The following is a 20,064-nucleotide window of genomic DNA, read 5'->3' on the forward strand; positions in this document are numbered from 1 at the left end:
CAGCTCTCTCTGGGCTCTGTCCCCCAAATATTCCTGCAGGTCGCACAAGATCTGCCTGCAACCCTCTTATGGTTAAACTGCCAAAATCAAGACTCTCTGCTCACCTTCACTCCTTCATTCCTCTTTTCTCCCACCTCTGGAACAAACTCCCTCACTCTCTTCAATCCCACTTCTCCCTCCAGGTCTTTAAAATGTCTGTTCACCACCATTTTTTTTTTTTTTTTTTTTTTGTATACTGAATCGAGGCTCATGAAAGAGCTAACATGTACTTCACAAACAAATCGACCAGACAAACAAAATACACAAAAAGAGGGAGCGGAAGACAAGATGGGGAGAAAAGGGGAAGCACACAAACACAACATCCGAGAGCAGGGAGATGTGTGGAAGGGAGAGGGCCCGGGGGGAGGAGGCATGGGAAGGGGGGGGGGGGGAGGGAGAAGTATAAAGCACAAGGACACCAAGGACTTCCAGGACAGAAGTTGGTATTTCAAAAAGGGGAATTGGGGTGAAATTAGCGGGGGTAGAAAAGATCAAGGTTTTGGATGGGGGAAGATAAGAGATGGTGGTGAACAGCTGTTTTAAAGACTTGGAGGGTGGAGTGGGATTGAAGAGAGTGAGGGAGTTTGTTCCAGAGGCGGGAGAAAAGAGGAATGAAGGAGTGAAGGTGAGCAGAGAGTCTTGATTTTGGCAGTTTAACCAAAAGAGGGTTGCAGGCAGATCTTGTGCGACCTGTAGGAATATTTGCCGGACAGAGCCCAGAGAGAGCTGGGGGGGCAAGGCCAGAGAGGAGTCGGTAGAAGACGGAAAGACCACCAACCTGCCTGCGGTGAGGGAGTGAGAGGCCCTTGGAGTTAGCTTCATCGCGGGAGATTCCAATGATTCTGAATGCTTTGGTTTCAACAGCGCGAAGGCGAGCTAGGTGTGAGGCAGGAGCACCAGCCCAGAGGGGAGAGCAGTATTCCATTGAGCTGCGGATGAAAGCCTTGTATGTGGTGAGGAGCTCAGGTGTGCCAAGGAAGGACTTCGCACGACGGAGGATGCCCAGTCGGCGACTGGCTTTGGAGGCCAGATTTGAAATGTGGTTTTTCCAGGAAAGATCATGGCAGATAGTGAGACCCAAAAGCTTGAGTGACAGAACTTCTTGGAGAGGATTATTCAGAAAGTGGATGGGAGGGTTGTCCAGTCGGTCTTTTCGGAGAGACATCGTAAGAGTGTGAGATTTGTCAGGATTGAAAGACATGTTCCACTTGTTTGCCCAGTCTGTGATTTTGTCAAGGTCTGCAGAGAGTGAGGAGGCTGCAGACTGCCGATCTGAGGGATGAAGAATGGAGCGACAGAGAGTAGAGTCGTCAGCAAAGAGATAGAGAGGATTTTCAAGAGAGTCAGAGAGATCATTGATGAAGACCAGAAAAGCACAGGGCCCAGAACACTGCCTTGGGGAACTCCAGCCTGAACAGGAAGAGGAGATGAGAGAAACCCATTCATGGCCACACGTTGACTACGACTAGAGAGGAAGTCCGCCAGCCATGCGTGGAGATTTCCATGGATACCAAAAGAGGAGAGTTTGGTGAGCAGAGCGGGGTGCCAGACTGTATCGAAGGCACGTGATATGTTAAGGGAGACTGCTCTAATTTCCTGTTTGGCATTGATGACCTCCTTCCATTGTTGAGAAAGCAGAAGCAGCATGTCCAGAGTGGAGTGTCCAGGTCTGAAACCAAATTGATGATCAGAGATCAAGCCATTGGAGAAGAGGAAAGATTTCATATCTGAAGCAATGATGGATTCCATGACCTTGCTGATAATTGGGAGAAGGCTGATTGGTCTGTAGTTGCTGGGATCTGTTTTTGCACCTTTTTTGTGCAAAGCGGTGATGTTGGCAGATTTCCAAGCAGATGGAAGATGACCTTGAGCAAAAGAGAGGGTGAAGAGAACAGAGAGAGGGAGTGAAAGAGCGGAAGAACATGATTTTAGGACCCGTGGGCTGATGCCGTCAGGTCCATTTGCAGAATCAGAGTCGAGGGTTGACAGACACTTTTCCACCTTGTCAGGAGGAAAGGACACAGAGGAAAGGACACACCATCTCTTATCTTCCCCAATCCAAAACCTTGATCTTTTCTACCCCCGCTAATTTCACCCCAAATCCACTTTTTTGAGGTGACTTTTGACCTCTTTCCTGGAAGTCCTTGGTGTCCTTGCGTTTTATACCTATCCTACCTCCCCCCAGGCCCTCTCCCTCCAAAAACATCTCCCGATGTCCCTGCTCTCAAATGTTGTGTTTGTGTGCTTCCTCCCCTTCTCTCCCCATCTTGTCGACCGCTCCCCTTTTTATATGCTTTGTTTGCTTGTTTGTTTGATTTGTTTGTTTGATAAATGTTAGCTCTTTCACGAGCCTCGACTCTGTACACAAACATATTTAAACAGAACCGTGAAGACCAATCTAATATTCACAAAAATACCAACGGGCAGAGGGAGCCTCGAGGGACAACCACGAGTCACGTGACTCTCTTACACTTACTCGTGGTTTCTTACTCTCTCTCAGTTTTACTTACACTCTATTTCGTATCTCATTTCATTTTTCACAGTCGCTAACATGGTTTTAGACTCAGTTTCAAAAAACGGGAGGAAGATTCAATGAAAGCTAACATTTATAGAACAAAATGCATTTTCAAAGGCCTGTAACATAAAGACCATTGAGACTCTATCACGGCTTTATCTAGACTCGAATTCACCATCTGGTTTCATTTTTTATCGATGGTTTTAGACTCAGTTTCAGCAATAATTGAGAAAATTCATGCACAGATGGGAAATTGCTGAGACATTTTAGAAATTTGTGGGAAGATGTATCATATACCGCCCAAATTACACAGACGGGAAAATACCGAGACATATGAAACATTTGCAGTGGATTTTTCTATTTGATGACGGTCAACAACAACAACAGGCATTTTAAGGCCATTTTCCATGCTAGAGCAGGGGTTAGCCTTGCGGTCCCCATGACAATCTTCTCCATTTTGCCCTATTTTCTGCATCTCTCCTTGTTAACCCCCTTGCCCGCATTTCTTCTTCCACCATCTTTAGCGAAGTCTTTCTCGGTCTATCCCCGTCCTCTACTTCCTTCTCCATTCATTTCCATCACTCTTCTGAACCAGTCACTTTCATCCTTCCTCAACACATGGCCAAACCATCTCAACATCTCTTCAACATATCAACATAACACTCTTCACAGCATCCATCACAGGCTCTATTCCCATCATCTTTCGCAATTCATCATTTGTCTTCCTCTCTCTCAACGATACTCCACACATCTACCGAACCATTCGCATTTCCACCCTTTCCAGCCTTCGTTCCTGCTTTACGTTCATTACCCATGTCTCGCTCCCATAAATCATAACACTTCTCACACATGCAGCATACACCTTTCCCTTCAGCTTCAACGACACTCCCCTCCTCGTCAGCACGCCACTCAGTTCCCGAAACTTCTTCCATGCACATCTCACTCTAGCAACCGTTGCCGAGTCTGATCCACCAACTGATGACAGTCATCACGATGAAATGTTTAATTTAGATGTAGTCACAATAAAAAGTCAACAATGTGAGGAGAGGGGCGGAGTTTCGTTCATGTATCACCACAGATGAGAAATTGCCAACATATATTGTTTTAGACTCTGTTGCAAAAAAACTGGAAGAAAATTCAATGAAAGTTAACTCATACACCGCCCAAATAAGACAGACGGGAAATTGCCGAGATATATTGTTTTCGACTCGGTTGCAAAAAAACGGGAAGAAAATTCAATGAAAGTTGACGCATAAACCGCCCAAATAATACACACGGGAAATTGCCGAGAGATATTTATTCATTCTTATTAGTCCCCTACCAGTATACACCGGAGGGGAATATAGGTTTGCACGCCATCCATCCGTCTGTCCGTCTGTCAATCTGTCACGCAAAGAACAGTTTGCCGGACTTTTTTTTCTAAACTCTTAATGCTAATGATTTCAAACTTGGTACATGATTTCCTCATGATAAGTTACAGATCAAGTTCGAACTTCAGGACGTTTCGATCATTTTTGACAAAGTTATGGCACTTTGTTTATTCTAGAGTTCTCCTCAAGCCGCACCGCGCGCCCTCAGCCTCGTCTGCGAACGTCAACAGCGCGACACAGCGTGCGCTTTCGGGAGGGGCGGAGCCAAGCCGAGCAACATATATATACACATCGATCATTGATCGTGAACCGGAAAATATAATAAATTACTGATATATAGCGACTCGAAAGGTTCTTTATCAACAACTTATTTTCTCGTGCTTCTGCTGACCTGTCTGCAAGGTGAATAAATCGAAGGCCCGAGTGCGAATCACAGGTGAGCCCATCCTGAGGTAATTAGCAATTGGGAACGATTCAGAATCTGTGGGTAAATAACCCTTGGTTATTTCCCCAACAGTTTTCCGGACGACAGACTGCCGGTAGGGGACATGTATTGCAGCGCAATACTCAGAATGCTTGTTTTATAAGTTATCATCATCATTCATCATTATTATACATAACTAAAGGTAATCCTGTTTAAACTTCCATTCATTCCATCGATGGGGTTTGTATATGTCCCACTACCTGACATAAATAGAACATAATTTATTGTGAGGTATACATGTTTGTTGGGAAATCAGGGTAATATTAGATGAGAGAAGGACCAATCTTTGTCCAACCTGCTCTTAAATAATTGAAGTGCACATAAACTTTAAATCCATTTATTTGAAATCTTTAATTAAAAAGATGTCATTTTGTATGCTGTAATGAAAAGAGTAATTTTGTTTTTCGCTGGACTATACACCACCCATAACTTTTTTCCCAGGGACTTTTCCATTTGAGCTGTATTCTTTATATAGTCGGCATGTTTCGTTCTTTAGACATAGTCACAATAAAAGTTGCAATTATTAGGTATGCTGCACGTGGGGAGAGGGGTGGAGCTTCGTTCTCCAATGGCTGGTGCCGAACCTGCAGGTGAGGTCGAGGTGTTCATGTTGGAACAGAGTGAATCTGGTTCGATGCTGTACTTCGTGATCCTGTGCAGTCACATGTTGCGCACGTTGTTTTGTCACGTTATCGGTGCGAGTTGCTCTCGACGTCAGCATATATGCTCCATATGCGTTGCGTGTATCTGAGCTGTCTTTAGCTCAAAGTTGCAGAATGTGGGGCATGTGGGTGGTCATTCCTGTTTCTTTATGTCAGCACTGTCTCAATGAGTTGCATGAGTGTAATTTGTAACTGCCATTTTCAAAATAAATAAAAGAATGAGCGAAAAGAACGAGACCACCAATGAATGTCGTGATCCTCTTCCCCGTGTGTGACCCACTCTCCCGTGTGTGACCCACTCCCATGTATGTGACCCACTCCCTTGTGTGTGACCCACTCCCCTGTGTGTGACCCACTCCCCTGTGTGTGACCCACTCCCACGTGTGTGACCCACTCCCCTGTGGGTGACCCACTCCCCTGTGTATGACCCACTTCCCCATGGGTGACCCACTATGCTGTGTGTGACCCACTCCGCTGTGTGTGACCCACTCTGCTGTGTGTGACCCACTCCGCTGTGTGTGACCCACTCCCATGTGTGTGACCCACTCTCATGTGTGTGACCCACTCCCCTGTGGGTGATCAACTCCCCGGTGCAGTGTGTGTGATGTGGGAGGGATGGGGGCGGAGAGGGAGAGGATTTGAGCTTTTGAAGTCACATTTTACATGAGGTGTAATGACACATTTGAAACTATATTTGCCATGTGCACGCACATGCATTCACATGTTATCAGAAGTAAATATATTGTGTAGATTACATCATTTGTGGATCTGATAAATTGCCAGTAACCATTTTGTCTGAATGTGCAGCATCTAAATGAAGACGTCCAAATATCACACACGTACATGCCCGTGGGATTCCCATGGGTGACCCCACTAGTCTGTATAATATAGATTACATGGACATTAGGAGACAATCACAGAGTATGTGGCATTTGAATATGCACTCCCACCATCATGACCTTTGTGCTGACAGAAGGGAACTCAAACATGCCAAACTAAATGTTATCATAAATTTAATGCCCATTTCAAGGACATTTTGGGGATTTCAACTACTTGTTAAGTTGTACAATGATGTAGAGAGTTGCATGACAGTATATATCTCAAAGCACACAACACCAGGGTCTCCTCTTCAATCAATCATGATGTTGGGACAGGAAGATAAGGAAACATGATCTAGTAAATTATGTGAACTGCTGTATTTACCATTGTGCCTAATACAACCTGTCATCCATTCGTTTTCAGGAGCCTATGTACTTCCATCTGACCATTTTATCGTCTCGTATCATTCAGACGTGCTCGAAGAAATGAAACCATATATTAGAAGAAAGGTTACACTGATAAATGATGCCGCGTGTAATGGGAAGTCTGATTGGAAAGATTGCTTTGAGTTTTGGATCAATATTGTCTCGATTGTTCTCCTCGGAGAGAAGACCTTGTTCTTCAATAGTACACCATTGCTTTTTAAATTTTTATTTCACCTTCTTTCCTACTTTTGTTTAAAGTTTTAAGTAGTGTTGCATAAACACCAAAAGTCAGATACAATTTGGGGTTGGCTTGTTCCTTTATCCATCAGGAACCATGATGATGCTAGGATTACAGGTACAAATCCCGTGCACTGTGTTTTTTTGTCTGTTGTTTTCACATGTTCTTGTTGTTCATGTAAAAACATGTTCATTTCTCCACATGTTTTTATTAGCTCCACCACCGAAGGTGGATCGAGCTTATATTTTCACCCCCTGTCTATCTGTCGGTCTGTGACCAGTATATCTCAAAAAGTTGTGGACAAACTTCACAAATGTCATATAACACCATTGCTACATATATTTTGAAAATTATGAGATTGTACGTCACGCGGTTTGGCAGCCATCTTGGATAGAAAAATTAACCTTATCCGATCAACACAAAAAATCAGAAACGTGATCCCCTACCCATATCTATGCAGAGTGTGCGCATTTGTTGTCATATGTCACGTGGTTTGGCAACCATATTAGCTTGAAAGCTGGTTTTTTAAAATTTATTTATCCCCTTTTCAAAAAAGCTTCACCAAATGATGTGAAACCTGTCCTGCTGGTAAAAACGTGATACTTGAGAATAGCTGAAGGGATTTAAATCAAACTTGGTTATTTTTAGGACAGTGAAGGGAGGGCATCTACCCATTGTCACGGGCAGGGACTACGCGGAGGCATATTGGTGACACAGGCGTGTTTGCTCTAGTTCTAACTTAATTTCTGACAGGATCTCAACTTCCCAGATTTGACAGCGGATGATAACGATTCTAATAATAATCATGTTGACAAAAAATGAAGATGGTGATGATGATAATTGTTAGTATTATTGGTATTATTTTTACTAGTGAGATACCCATGCTACGCACGGGTGGGAGGCCAGAAGCAAACAGGCAATGCAGATACGGTGAATGCTAAAGCATGAAACCAATAAATTCCACATTCCTTTAGCACCTTCAGACGCACGTCAGACATGGACAGCAATTTCGTGAAGGACTTCCATGAAAAACGTACCTGTTCGCAAACAAACGGGTACGTTCACGTATTTAACGGATGTTTATATAAATCGTTTAAAAGTAAAAAAAGCCTTCAATTTCCGATATTTAGCCTTTTCATTTGGGCCTCCAAATGCCTCCAAATTTAAGCTTTTATGTTTTGGCAAATTTAAGCAAAAGTAAAAGCAAAATTTAAGCAAATGCCTCCAAATTTAAGCAAATTTAAGCTCCAAAACATTTGGGCCTCCAAATTTAAGCCCCGCCCATAGGGCGGGTACCGTTGCTCGACGTAAGAAGACGTCACAATGAACGTCATGCGAACGCGAATGTTATGCGGGAGTCCAAACCTGAGAATGCTGGAGACTAAAGCTGAAATTGAGAAAACTAAATATCCTATTTTACTCCTGGGGATCCCAGGATTACCCACCCAAAATATCTTTGCGATCGGTTCAGCAGTTTTTACGGTACCTTCGAACGGACATTTGGTGAATTATAGTAAGACTAGTGGGGTCACCCGTGGCAATCCCACGGGGATGGACGTGTGTGACATTTCGACATATTGAGTTAGATGCTGCACATTCATTTTTACAAAATGGTTACTGGCAAGTCATCAGATCCAGAAATGGTGTAATGAACACAATTTATTTATTTCACATAATATGTGACCCCTCACTACTCTCCACCTGACACTCTCCTCTCTCCACCTGACACTCTCCTCTCTCCACCTGACACTCTCCTCTCTCCACCTGACACTCTCCTCTCTCCACCTGACACTCTCCTCTCTCCACCTGACACTCTCCTCTCTCCACCTGACACTCTCCTCTCTCCACCTAGCACTCCTCTCCTCTCCAATCCCTCACATTCCTCTCCTCTCCAATCCCTCACCTCTCCAATCCCTCACACTCCTCTCCAATCCTTCACACTCCTCTCCAATCCCTCACACTCCTCTCCTCTCCAATCCCTCACCTCTCCAATCCCTCACACTCCTCTCCAATCCCTCACACTCCTCTCCAATCGCGCCTCACACTCCTCTCCAATCGCGCCTCACACTCCTCTCCAATCGTGCCTCACACACCTCTCCAATCGCCCCTCACACTCCTCTCCAATCGTGCCTCACACTCCTCTCCAATCCCTCACATTCCTCGCCTCTCCAATCCCTCACACTCCTCTCCAATCCCTCACACTCCTCTCCAATCGTGCCTCACACTCCTCTCCAATCGTGCCTCACACTCCTCTCCAATCCCTCACATTCCTCTCCTCTCCAATCCCTCACCTCTCCAATCGCGCCTCACACTCCTCTCCAATCGCGCCTCACACTCCTCTCCAATCGTTCCTCACACTCCTCTCCAATCGCGCCTCACACTCCTCTCCAATCGCGCCTCACACTCCTCTCCAATCGCGCCTCACACTCCTCTCCAATCGCGCCTCACACTCCTCTCCAATCGCGCCTCACACTCCTCTCCAATCGCGCCTCACACTCCTCTCCAATCGCGCCTCACACTCCTCTCCAATTGTGCCTCACACGCCTCTCCAATCGCGCCTCACACTCCTCTCCAATCGTTCCTCACACTCCTCTCCAATCGTGCCTCACACTCCTCTCCAATCGCACCTCACACACCTCTCCAATCGCGCCTCACACTCCCCTCCAATCGCTCCTCACTCTCCTCTCCAATCGCTCCTCACTCGCCTCTCCAATCGGCTTTCCCCGTCTCGTTTCTCTCATTTTCTCCCGTCTCGTTCTTTTTCTTGCTCCATGATGTTCTAGTTTGCATTGACGTTCGCCGATGGACTCGTTCGCCCGCCTCATTCGTTTTCTTGCTACATCCTGTTCAAGTCTGCGTTCTTCATCGATCGTCTCATTCATTTTGGAAATAGAAGTTTCCACGCAGCGCATGAATTGTCACGATCCTCAAGAGGAAGTGTCTTGTAATCATCAAATGATAAATGGCAAGTAAATTATATTGTGAAAATTAAAGATTTCAAATAAACCTATTTAAAGTGTATGCGCACATAACTAATTTTAAAAAACGAAGAAATATCTCTCGGTAATTTCCTGAAACATATTTTACTTCCGGCTAATAATGTTGAATGAAATAAAAACGAAGAAATATATGTCGGCATCATTGTTGACGTTTTTGTGACGACTGTCATCAAAAGTAAAAGTAATATATCTTAACGGAAAAGCAAAAGCGAATTTTTAATATATGTCGACACGTTGCCGTCGGTGTCATGTTGGGCGGTGTATGATACATCATGACGCGATTGTTAAAAATATATCTCTGCATTTTCCCACGTGTGTGGAATGTTCTCAATTATTGCTGACACCGAGTCTAAAACCATCGATAAAAATGAAATCAGATGGTGAGTTAGATTGGAGATAAAGGTGTGAGAGACTCGATGGCCTTGAAGTTACAGGCCTTTGAGAATTCATTTCATTCTATAAACGGCAACTTTCATCGGATTTTCTTCCCGTTTTTTTTCAACCGAGTCTAAAACTATGTTAGCGACTGTGAAAAATGAAATGATATATCGAATTTGATTTGAAATAAAACTCTGAGAGAGAGCAAGACACCATGGGCCTACAAAACAGGCCTCAAAGCTATGCGAGTTAATAAAATGGTGGATATTTGTTTATATGAAGCCTCTCCCAGAATGGGTGGAGCTACTCTGCAAACCGAGTAAGCCACACCCCGGACAGACGTCCAACAGACAGAATCATCTCCGGCTATTATAATATAGATTAGTATTATCATTTTGAAGGATTCATAGAAAAGAGAAAGGAGGTAAGAGCTAGAAGGCATTCACGAGGAGAAGAGAGGAATGAGGGACAGACGAAGTATCTTGGTGAGGATCAAAATAAATATAACAAACTTCCACATTTTTACCCGACGCACGCAAAGCGAAAAGCGGGGTTAAGAAATTGATGAATGTCCATCCATCCAACCGTCCGTCCATCTGTCTACAAACGTTGGTTTATGATAAACGGCCAACTTATTTTAAATTGTTATACTTTGAAGACAAATCGGAACATGAATCAGAATATGTTTCCCGTTTTTAATAACGAACTTTGGCTCTGAATTCATCCTGATCGCATGTGTGGAGAGAGGAGTGAGATCATATTTTTAGTCTCTGTCTGTCTGGCAGTCAAACAAAATTGAAAATCATTCCAATCAGGAAACACTGTTTTTAACGACGTCATAAAGGGCACAAACAAGATGCACCAATAACTAACGTAATGTGTTAGATAGGGAGGTGTATCGGGTGATGTCATAGATACTGTATCAACGGTAGTAAACTTCCAGAATGAAATTTTATACGACCTTTACAATCTTTATTTTATTTAAATCGAATTATATACTTGAACACTGTTTAACACAAAGCACCTTTTTAATACTTCCAAAAACCTCCAGTTTTGCAGTACTTGAAATGTTAAAAGAGTGGTGTATAAGACTGCATCAATGTCGCTAATCTTCCAGAATTATTTTTAATCAAATTTTAAAATCATTATTTTATTTTAATGTAATTATTAACTTAACACTACGTGGGGTATCGTGTTCTATGAAACCTCTAGTTACCCTCGCCTGAGGAGAGGGTATTGCATTTGAGTCCGTTTGTCTGCTTGTCTGTTTGTCCGCACAGAATAAATATGATTTTCTCTGCAGCTGTTGGTCCGATTGACAGGAAATTTTCACCATAGGTGCAACTCAATGTGTATAATTTTTGAATGATAAATTATGACGTAATAGGTCACGTAGTTCGGCCGCCATCTTGCAAAAACCGAAAAACTTTTCACCTCTATATCTCCAAAATCGCTGGATAGAAAACATTGAGACATGGCTCATTGTAAATAACTCTCCATGTCATATAAAATATGTTAATGATGATGTCATAGGTGCCTCCATTATGACGTCGTAATTTGACCAGTACAAAACTTCATCCGATCAAGATGAAATTTCTTGAGCATAATTTGGGTATAAATTAGTGGAGGAAAAAAATTAATGATGACGTCATCGGTCACGTGGTTCGGCCGCCATATTTTTTTTAACACAAAAGCCTTAAAAACCACTTAAAATACATCCTGGCGAGGGTCTGCGATCTCTGATTGCTCTTTCTTGTTGTACATGTGATATATATGGGTGGCTTTTTGGGGCTACTTGAAGAGTAAAGTTTATCTTGACAAACCATGGAACGGAAAGGAATTGAAAGACATAATTAGACACATCCTTACCCCATAAACATGAACATGGTCATAGCAATCGATGAATTACACTTTGGCATTAATGCAGAACATTGTGGAAAGGTAATCTTATTTCGTACATCATGAGCGTATTGTGATATTGGCAACATGATCTTCCACCTTTTACATATATCCAGACTATCCTGTTCAATTGATTTCATATTTTGTGTGAAATATATTGTCGCAGGTCTACAAGAGCTCTGCATGGTTGTTGTTGTTGTTGTTGTTGTTGTTGTTGTTGTTGTGGTGCTTCTTGTTGGGGTCAATTTTTGAAATATGCACCCATTGGCCGGACAGCTGCCGGACCTCACCCATATTTGTCTCTTGACTCCACCCACCGTGGCAACCAGACAAAACAATACGGCCGCCTTCTTGGCTTTCTGGTGGGCCAAAGACATTCGGCCTGTAGGCATCTGCTGATTATACACTGCCCGAGGTTGTTGCATCAGATTTCCATTGGCTTTGTTTGGGACTTTCATTGACCCAGGTGTCTGTCAGACTAGTAATTGATATTGAACCAAACAATGAAGACCCTCAGAGATTAATTGTATAATACCTTCATCAGAAAGGATGAGGGAGTTGAGTGGACAGAGGAGGCGAAACATATCTATTTTGTTTCGCAGGTTGTGACCACTGCTGTCATTCTTGTTTGTTAATGAATTTATACAAAGGTTTAGGATGTAATTAGCATCAGCTGAAGATGTCGCTGCTATTTCAATCAGTAACATTTGAACAATTATTTGGGTATAACATGTCCATTAAGCCAGGTCAACATAGGCCAAAGGTTTGAGGTCATTTGCTGAATTCCCCTTGTTTCATTGGAGTAAATTCTGTATTTTCTGAAGTATTTTGAGGGTGAAATCTCCCATGTGACAATGAAAAAAAAAAACAAAAAAAAAAAACAACGTGGCATTTTCACATTTAACGCAAATAATGAGAGTTAAAAAGGTGTGAGTACGATTTCCTGATGCCATGTTATTTTGCCTTTGGATGCAACATGAACAATCGAAAGGACTCTAATTGCGTAGGGAAAGGGATACTCGAGCAACCCTCGCTGAAATAATACAAACATGGAGCTGTCATTGTGATGGCTGAATCATAACATTCACGGCATCCGAATGTAATCCCACTCATACCTTTCCAGTTCCATGCCTCAAATAAAAGCAAATTTTCCAACCACTTCAGAATGCACTTGTGTGACAGGAATCTACAAGCAGAACTCTTGGATATGAAAGAAATACGCCGGGACGATATCTGAAAGCAGATGCTGCAGTGTGCACGGTTTTCTTGTATATAGTCGGGTGACAAACGGTAGAGATCCGTGCACGTCAATAAACCACCACCCAAAAGGGGAAGTGTGCGATATTCACAAGGATTTTTCACAAGTTTCTATCAACACCAGAGATGTGGTGAAAATGCAATAACATGTAAGACTGAAGGAAATAATTCCCTGAGTGACATCGACAATTCTAAAGTCAGTTTACATGCGGAAAAGCCTTGTGCAATATGTTTGCCACTTACAATATCAAAATAAAATTATGACCGGATTAAACTTTGTAATATACTTGACTAGCTGTGTTGTGTTGCTGTGTTGGTTGCTGGGGAAATTCAATGAAATATGTATTTCAATATTTCCTGTAAGACAAATTGTGGAATGTTGAATGTTGCCTTATGGTTTCACATGAATTACCGATCACCTGGACCGCCTTCACTTCTTTTTATTTATTTTATTTTTTAAATACAACAAATCACTCCAATCTCAACATACAATCTTCACAAAGCATATTACTGCATTGCTCCTGTAAAAATCCCAGGCAGTATATAAGCAACATACTCACTTGAGGCCTGAACACAGAGGTGTTCCAATAAACCTGTGTAAATGAATCTTTTTAATAGCAGGCGCAAGTGTAAACACTATAATAATTAATTTTGTGGTGTTGACAACAAATGATTACATACCACCTCAACATACGATCACAACAAAACATATTACTCGATAGGTCCCTGGAAAAAAATCCCAGGCAGTGTATTAGCACGAGACCAGATCGAGGACTGAAGGCCAATTTTATCTGCTATTTTTTTTCCAGTTTTTTAAAAATCCGAACATAGTCTTCGACCTTCCTCTGGATGAAAAAGGAGTCCATGAAAAATTTGCTTGCACTAGTTCCTGCACAAATGCATAAACGAACAAGCACACAAACTTTCTTTTTTATATATCTCTTGAAATAAATAAAAATTGTAGTCTGTCTGTTTGGTCGTGTTTTTTTGCAAAGACCGCTGGGTTGACGACCACTAAATTTGCCACACAGACCAAGTCTGACCCAGGGATCCTAAGGATATTTTCATCCACCACCTCAGCCTTTAAAGACCCCTAAAACTCCACTTTACATGCTTTTTACATGCTTGAGAGATCAGATTACATGCCTGAGCAAAGACTTTTTACATGCTTGAGAGATCAGATCCCTTAAAACCCCAAACCCATGAAGACCACAACACCACCATTATTTGTGAGGTCAAAAGGATGCTCTACCGAGTGCCATTCTACTTTGTTATCTTTTGACAAGTGTCGCTCTGAGTGATTTTTCATTTGTTTGTTTGTTTGTCCGGACGATATCTCAGCCATCCTTTGGGCTAGGAAGCTGAAAGTTCGGCACAATAGTGAGCAAGTCCTTTGGCCAAAATTGTATTTTTTGTTTTTTGATTAATCAATTAATTGATTAGTTACTTAATTGTTATCGATTTATTAATTATTTGTTTATTTCCTTTCTCATCTGGCCAATATCTCAGGCACCTTTTGAGCTAGGAGGCTGATATTTCGACATGACAATGACCAAGTGATTTGGCTGTAAAACGTATTTTTGATTTATCGATTAATCAATCGGGCATGTAATTATTCGATCAATGACTTCATGAATTATTTTTTTAAGTTACAGATTGGGATGAAACGGTGGTGGTTTAGGTATTTTATTAGCCAATTGATTAATCATTTAATTATTTTACGATTATTGTTTCAAAAATTTCATTATTAATCACTTATTTATTTTCTTTCTCATCTGGGCAATATCTCAGGCACCTTTTGAGCTAGGAAGATGATATTTGGACATGACAGTGACCAAGTGATGTGGCCTTAAAGGTTTTTTTGGATTTATTGATTAATCAATTCATCATTTATTGATTAGTCAACTAATCGATTAATTCTTTATTTTTTCATTAATTAATTATTTAATTAGTTATCAAAAAGTTAGATTCGGATGAATAACTGGTGGTTTTGGTCTGCTATTAACCAATTGATTAAGAAATTAATTATTTTATGATTATTATATATTTATTTTAATTTCGCAATTAATCAATCAATTAATTGTACACCTCTCCCTCCCAATACCGTCTCTATGCGCTGCATGGCGGAATTGCCGCGCTTGATGTTATTTATTTATTTGGCATGTGGGCCGTGTACTTTGAATGTATTTGTACTTGTTTGAATGTTTGTTTGTCACGAAGCGAAAACAGGGTTAATCGATTGAGTGCATACATACGTATGTTATATGTATGTATGTTATAGGTACGTATGTACATTTAAAAAATTGACCCCAGATAAAACCAGATAATTGGCCGTCAAGCCTCGATCGAGTGTTGTGCTTATACACTGCCTGTTTTTCTTCACAGGAGCGATCGAGTAATATGTATTGTGCAGATCGTATGTTGAGGTTTTTTTTTTTTTTTTTTTTTTTTTTTTGTATACAAGATCGAGGCTCGTGAAAGAGCTAACATTAATCACACAAAAAGACAAACCGACACACAAAACACAAAAAACAAGGGGAGCGGCAGACAAGATGGGGAGAGACGGGGAAGGACACAAACACAACATTTGAGAGCAGGGACATCGGGAGGACTTGGGGGGGAGGTGGAAGAGGAATTAAACATTTCTATTGATTGTATTGATTTGTATTGATTTGTACACCAATTTGTACACCAAATCAAAACATTGTATTGATTTGTTGTCAACAACACAAATGTAATTATCAGATTGTTTAATTGAATTTCCCCGGGCAAGGCCAGGTACTTTAGCTAGTATGAGGTATTGCCAAATAATCCTTAAGTTTCCCAATAAAAAATCATTTCTTAGTTTTTATTGAAAGATGCAAACTGTACATTATTGGTTTCCTGAAACTTTCCTTTGATGAGTAGATATCTTATGATCTCGACTTAGAATATTTACTGTAAATGGATATCGTAGCTTTCAGCCAATTGTTGCATTTTTATTTTTTCCCGCTATGATATAAGGCTTTTCATTTTTTCTTGTACAAATAACCTTTTACTGCATCTAATGTAATAAAGCATCAGAACATAGAGTGTGAGATTGAAAGAAAGCGTCGTTTCCTCACCGCCATCTGAGAAACGATGTAAAATGTACAACGTATGATGATCCTGCTCCGCTGGTTCACTCGCCATACTAACCAAGTACTTTGCAGGTTAGTGACGGTCACGTTTCTCTGGACATCATGAGTACACGTCGAGACATGAAGGTTGCTAATTTTCGCCCTGCTCCAAATCAGCCCGTTTATGGCATGGCTCAGCCTGATTCTGAGGTGGGCCACCTGGGTGACTGGTATGGAAGTTGCTCTTGCCTTGTCCTCTTAAAATACTTTTTGTGCACAAAAAGTAAATGTGACATGGAGCATTTTCCATCTTAAATGAGCATATTTGTCTGAAATAAATGATTTTATATTGTGAAAAGGTGTGACGAGCCAATTTGCTGTGATGTTAAAGACCAATATCTGTTCAAATATGTCCTGTGGGCAAAGGTGGGCAGAGGCTATGCCTTCACCCCTGAGGTGGGCAGAGGCTATGCTTTCACCCCTGAGGTGGGCAGAGGCTATGCTTTCACCCCTGAGGTGGGCAGAGGCTATGCCTTCACCCCTGAGGTGGGCAGAGGCTATGCTTTCACTCCTGAGGTGGGCAGAGGCTATGCTTTCACTCCTGAGGTGGGCAGAGGCTATGCTTTCACCCCTGAGGTGGGCAGAGGCTATCTAGTGGCTGTGATATGAGAGTGGCTGTGAGAGGCCTCGTGTCTGTGCGAGGCCTAGTGGCTGTGATATGAGAGTGGCTGTGAGAGGCCTAGTGGCTGTGATATGAGAGTGGCTGTGAGAGGCCTAGTGGCTGTGAGAGGCCTAGTGTCTGTGAGAGGCCTAGTGGCTGTGATATGAGATTGCCTGTGAGAGGCCTAGTGGCTGTGATGTGAGATTGCCTGTGAGAGGCCTAGTGGCTGTGATGTGAGATTGCCTGTGAGAGGCCTAGTGGCTGTGATATGAGATTGCCTGTGAGAGGCCGAGTGGCTGTGATATGAGATTGCCTGTGAGAGGAATAGTGGCTGTGATGTGAGAGGCCTAGTGGCTGTGAGAGGCCTAGTGGCTGTGATGTGAGAGGCCTAGTGGCTGTGATGTGAGATTGCCTGTGAGAGGCCTAGTGGCTGTGATGTGAGATTGCCTGTGAGAGGAATAGTGGCTGTGATGTGAGATTGCCTGTGAGAGGCCTAGTGGCTGTGATGTGAGATTGCCTGTGAGAGGCCTAGTGGCTGTGATGTGAGATTGCCTGTGAGAGGCCTAGTGGCTGTGATGTGAGATTGCCTGTGAGAGGCCTAGTGGCTGTGATGTGAGATTGCCTGTGAGAGGCCTAGTGGCTGTGATGTGAGATTGCCTGTGAGAGGCCTCGTGGCTGTGATGTGAGATTGCCTGTGAGAGGCCTAGTGGCTGTGATGTGAGATTGCCTGTGAGAGGCGTAGTGGCTGAGAGGCCTAGTGCCTGTGAGAGGCCTCGTGGCTGTGATGTGAGATTGCCTGTGAGAGGCCTAGTGCCTGTGAGAGGCCTAGTGGCTGTGATGTGAGATTGCCTGTGAGAGGCCTAGTGCCTGTGAGAGGCCTAGTGGCTGTGACATGAGATTGCCTGTGAGAGGCCTAGTGGCTGTGAGAGGCCTAGTGGCTGTGAGAGGCCTAGTGCCTGTGAGAGGCCTAGTGGCTGTGATGTGAGATTGCCTGTGAGAGGCCTAGTGGCTGTGAGAGGCCTAGTGGCTGTGAGAGGCCTAGTGGCTGTGATGTGAGATTGCCTGTGAGAGGCCTAGTGGCTGTGAGAGGCCTAGTGGCTGTGAGAGGCCTAGTGCCTGTGAGAGGCCGAGTGGCTGTGATGTGAGATTGCCTGTGAGAGGCCTAGTGGCTGTGAGAGGCCTAGTGGCTGTGAGAGGCCTAGTGGCTGTGATGTGAGATTGCCTGTGAGAGGCCTAGTGGCTGTGAGAGGCCTAGTGGCTGTGAGAGGCCTAGTGGCTGTGAGAGGCCTAGTGCCTGTGAGAGGCCTAGTGGCTGTGATGTGAGATTGCCTGTGAGAGGCCTAGTGGCTGTGAGAGGCCTAGTGGCTGTGATGTGAGATTGCCTGTGAGAGGCCTAGTGGCTGTGAGAGGCCTAGTGGCTGTGAGAGGCCTAGTGGTTGTGATCTTTCAGTTCCAACTGGACTATGGTTATAAAGCATTGGGGTCTCAGGATTACTTACGACCTCTTCAATTTTTTTCTCATTTTTGGGATTGGCAATGAAAGGGATGGCATCCTGTTATGTAATTGGTAATTGTGATTAAAATTGTGCGGTAATATAATGTGTGGCAAAGCCTGGCAGGGTCTTAGTGAGATTCTGAACCAATCAAAAGTGTGAGATTATGGCCCTCTCCAAGGTAATTTCCAGGTGCCAGTATAATCTAGTCTTCAATCTACCCCAGTATGTGTTGTATTGGGATGAGACTGCACCTGCACATAGAATGGGAAACTCGTGTTACTCGTGAAGGTGAGTGTTATTCTACATTGTTGGACAGGTAGAACAATGCATTAAATCAACAGGACATTCATTGAGATTTTTTTTTGTGTACAAGATCGAGGCTCGTGGAACAGACAACATCAAACACAACATACAAAAACGGACACATAAAACATATAATAAAGGGAGCGGCACAAGATGAGGAGAGAGAGGGAAGCACACAAATACAACAGTAGAGAACAGGGACATCGGGAGATCTGTGGGAGGGAGAGGGCTTGGGGTTATGGGGAGGGGGAGGGGGGGGGGGGACCGTATAAAACAAATTTACACTACGAGGAATTTCAGGAATGAAGTCGTCAGAGATTGAAAGAGGTCAATTTGGGATGTATTAATGGGGGTAGAAAAGATCAAGGTTTTGGATGGAGGAATATAAGAGATGGTGGTGAACAGCTGTTTTAAAGACCTGGAGGGAGGAGTGGGATTGAAGAGAGAGAGGGAGTTTGTTCCAGAGGTGGGAGAAAAGAGGAATGAAGGAGTGAAGGTGAGCAGGGAGTCTTGATTTTGGCAGATTCACCATAAGAGGGTTGCAGGCAGATCTTGTGCGACCTGTAGGAATATTTGGGGGACAGAGCCCAGAGAGCTGGGAGAGCAAGGCCAGAGAGGAGTCGGTAGAAGACGGAAAGACCACCAACCTGCCTGCGGTGAGTGAGTGAGAGGCCCTTGGAGTTAGGTTCATCGCAGGAGATTCCAATGATTCTGAACGCTTTGGTTTCAACAGAGTGAAGACGAGCTAGGTGTGAGGCAGGAGCACCAGCCCAGAGGGGAGAGCAGTACTCCATTGAGCTGTGGATGAAAGCCTTGTATGTGGTGAGGAGCTCAGGTGTGCCAAGGAAGGACTTCGCATGACGGAGGATGCCCAGTTGGCGACTGGCTTTGGAGGCCAGCTTGGAAATGTGGTTTTCCCAGGAAAGATCATGGCAGATAGTGAGACCCAAAGCTTGAGTGACAGAACTTCTTGGAGAGGATTATTCAGAAAGTGGATGGGAGGGTTGTCCAGTCGGTCTTTTCGGAGAGACATAGTAAGAGTGTGAGATTTGTCAGGATTGAAAGACATGTTCCACTTGTTTGACCAGTCTGTGATTTTGTCCAGGTGTGCAGAGAGTGAGGAGGCTGCAGACTGCCGATCTGAGGGATGAGGAATGGAGCGACAGAGAGTAGAGTCATCAGCAAAGAGATAGAGAGATTATTGATGAAGACCAGAAAAAGCACAGGGCCCAGAACACTGCCTTGTGGAACTCCAGCCTGAACAGGAAGGGGAGATGAGAGAAATCCATTCAGGGCCACACGTTGACTACGACTAGAGAGGAAGGCCGCAAGCCATGTGTGGAGATTTCCATGGATACCATAGGAGGAGAGTTTCGTGAGCAGAGCTGGGTGCCAGACCGTATTGAAGGCACGTGATATGT

At 43.4% G+C, this 20,064-nt stretch overlaps 1 protein-coding gene across 1 annotated transcript in view; it reads left to right on the forward strand.

Annotated features, from left to right (window-relative positions):
• Window positions 1-20,064, forward strand: part of PALD1 (phosphatase domain containing paladin 1) — a 271,064-nt gene that overhangs the window by 215,189 nt on the left and 35,811 nt on the right. Inside the window, exon 14 of the mRNA XM_078783909.1 lies at window positions 16,277-16,393. Coding sequence (XP_078640035.1) covers window positions 16,277-16,393 — 117 coding nt within the window. The remainder of the gene's footprint in view (window positions 1-16,276; window positions 16,394-20,064) is intronic.

Source organism: Myxine glutinosa, chromosome 8 (assembly GCF_964187855.1).
Source record: "Myxine glutinosa chromosome 8, kmMyxGlut1.1, whole genome shotgun sequence".
NCBI lineage: Eukaryota > Metazoa > Chordata > Myxini > Myxiniformes > Myxinidae > Myxine > Myxine glutinosa.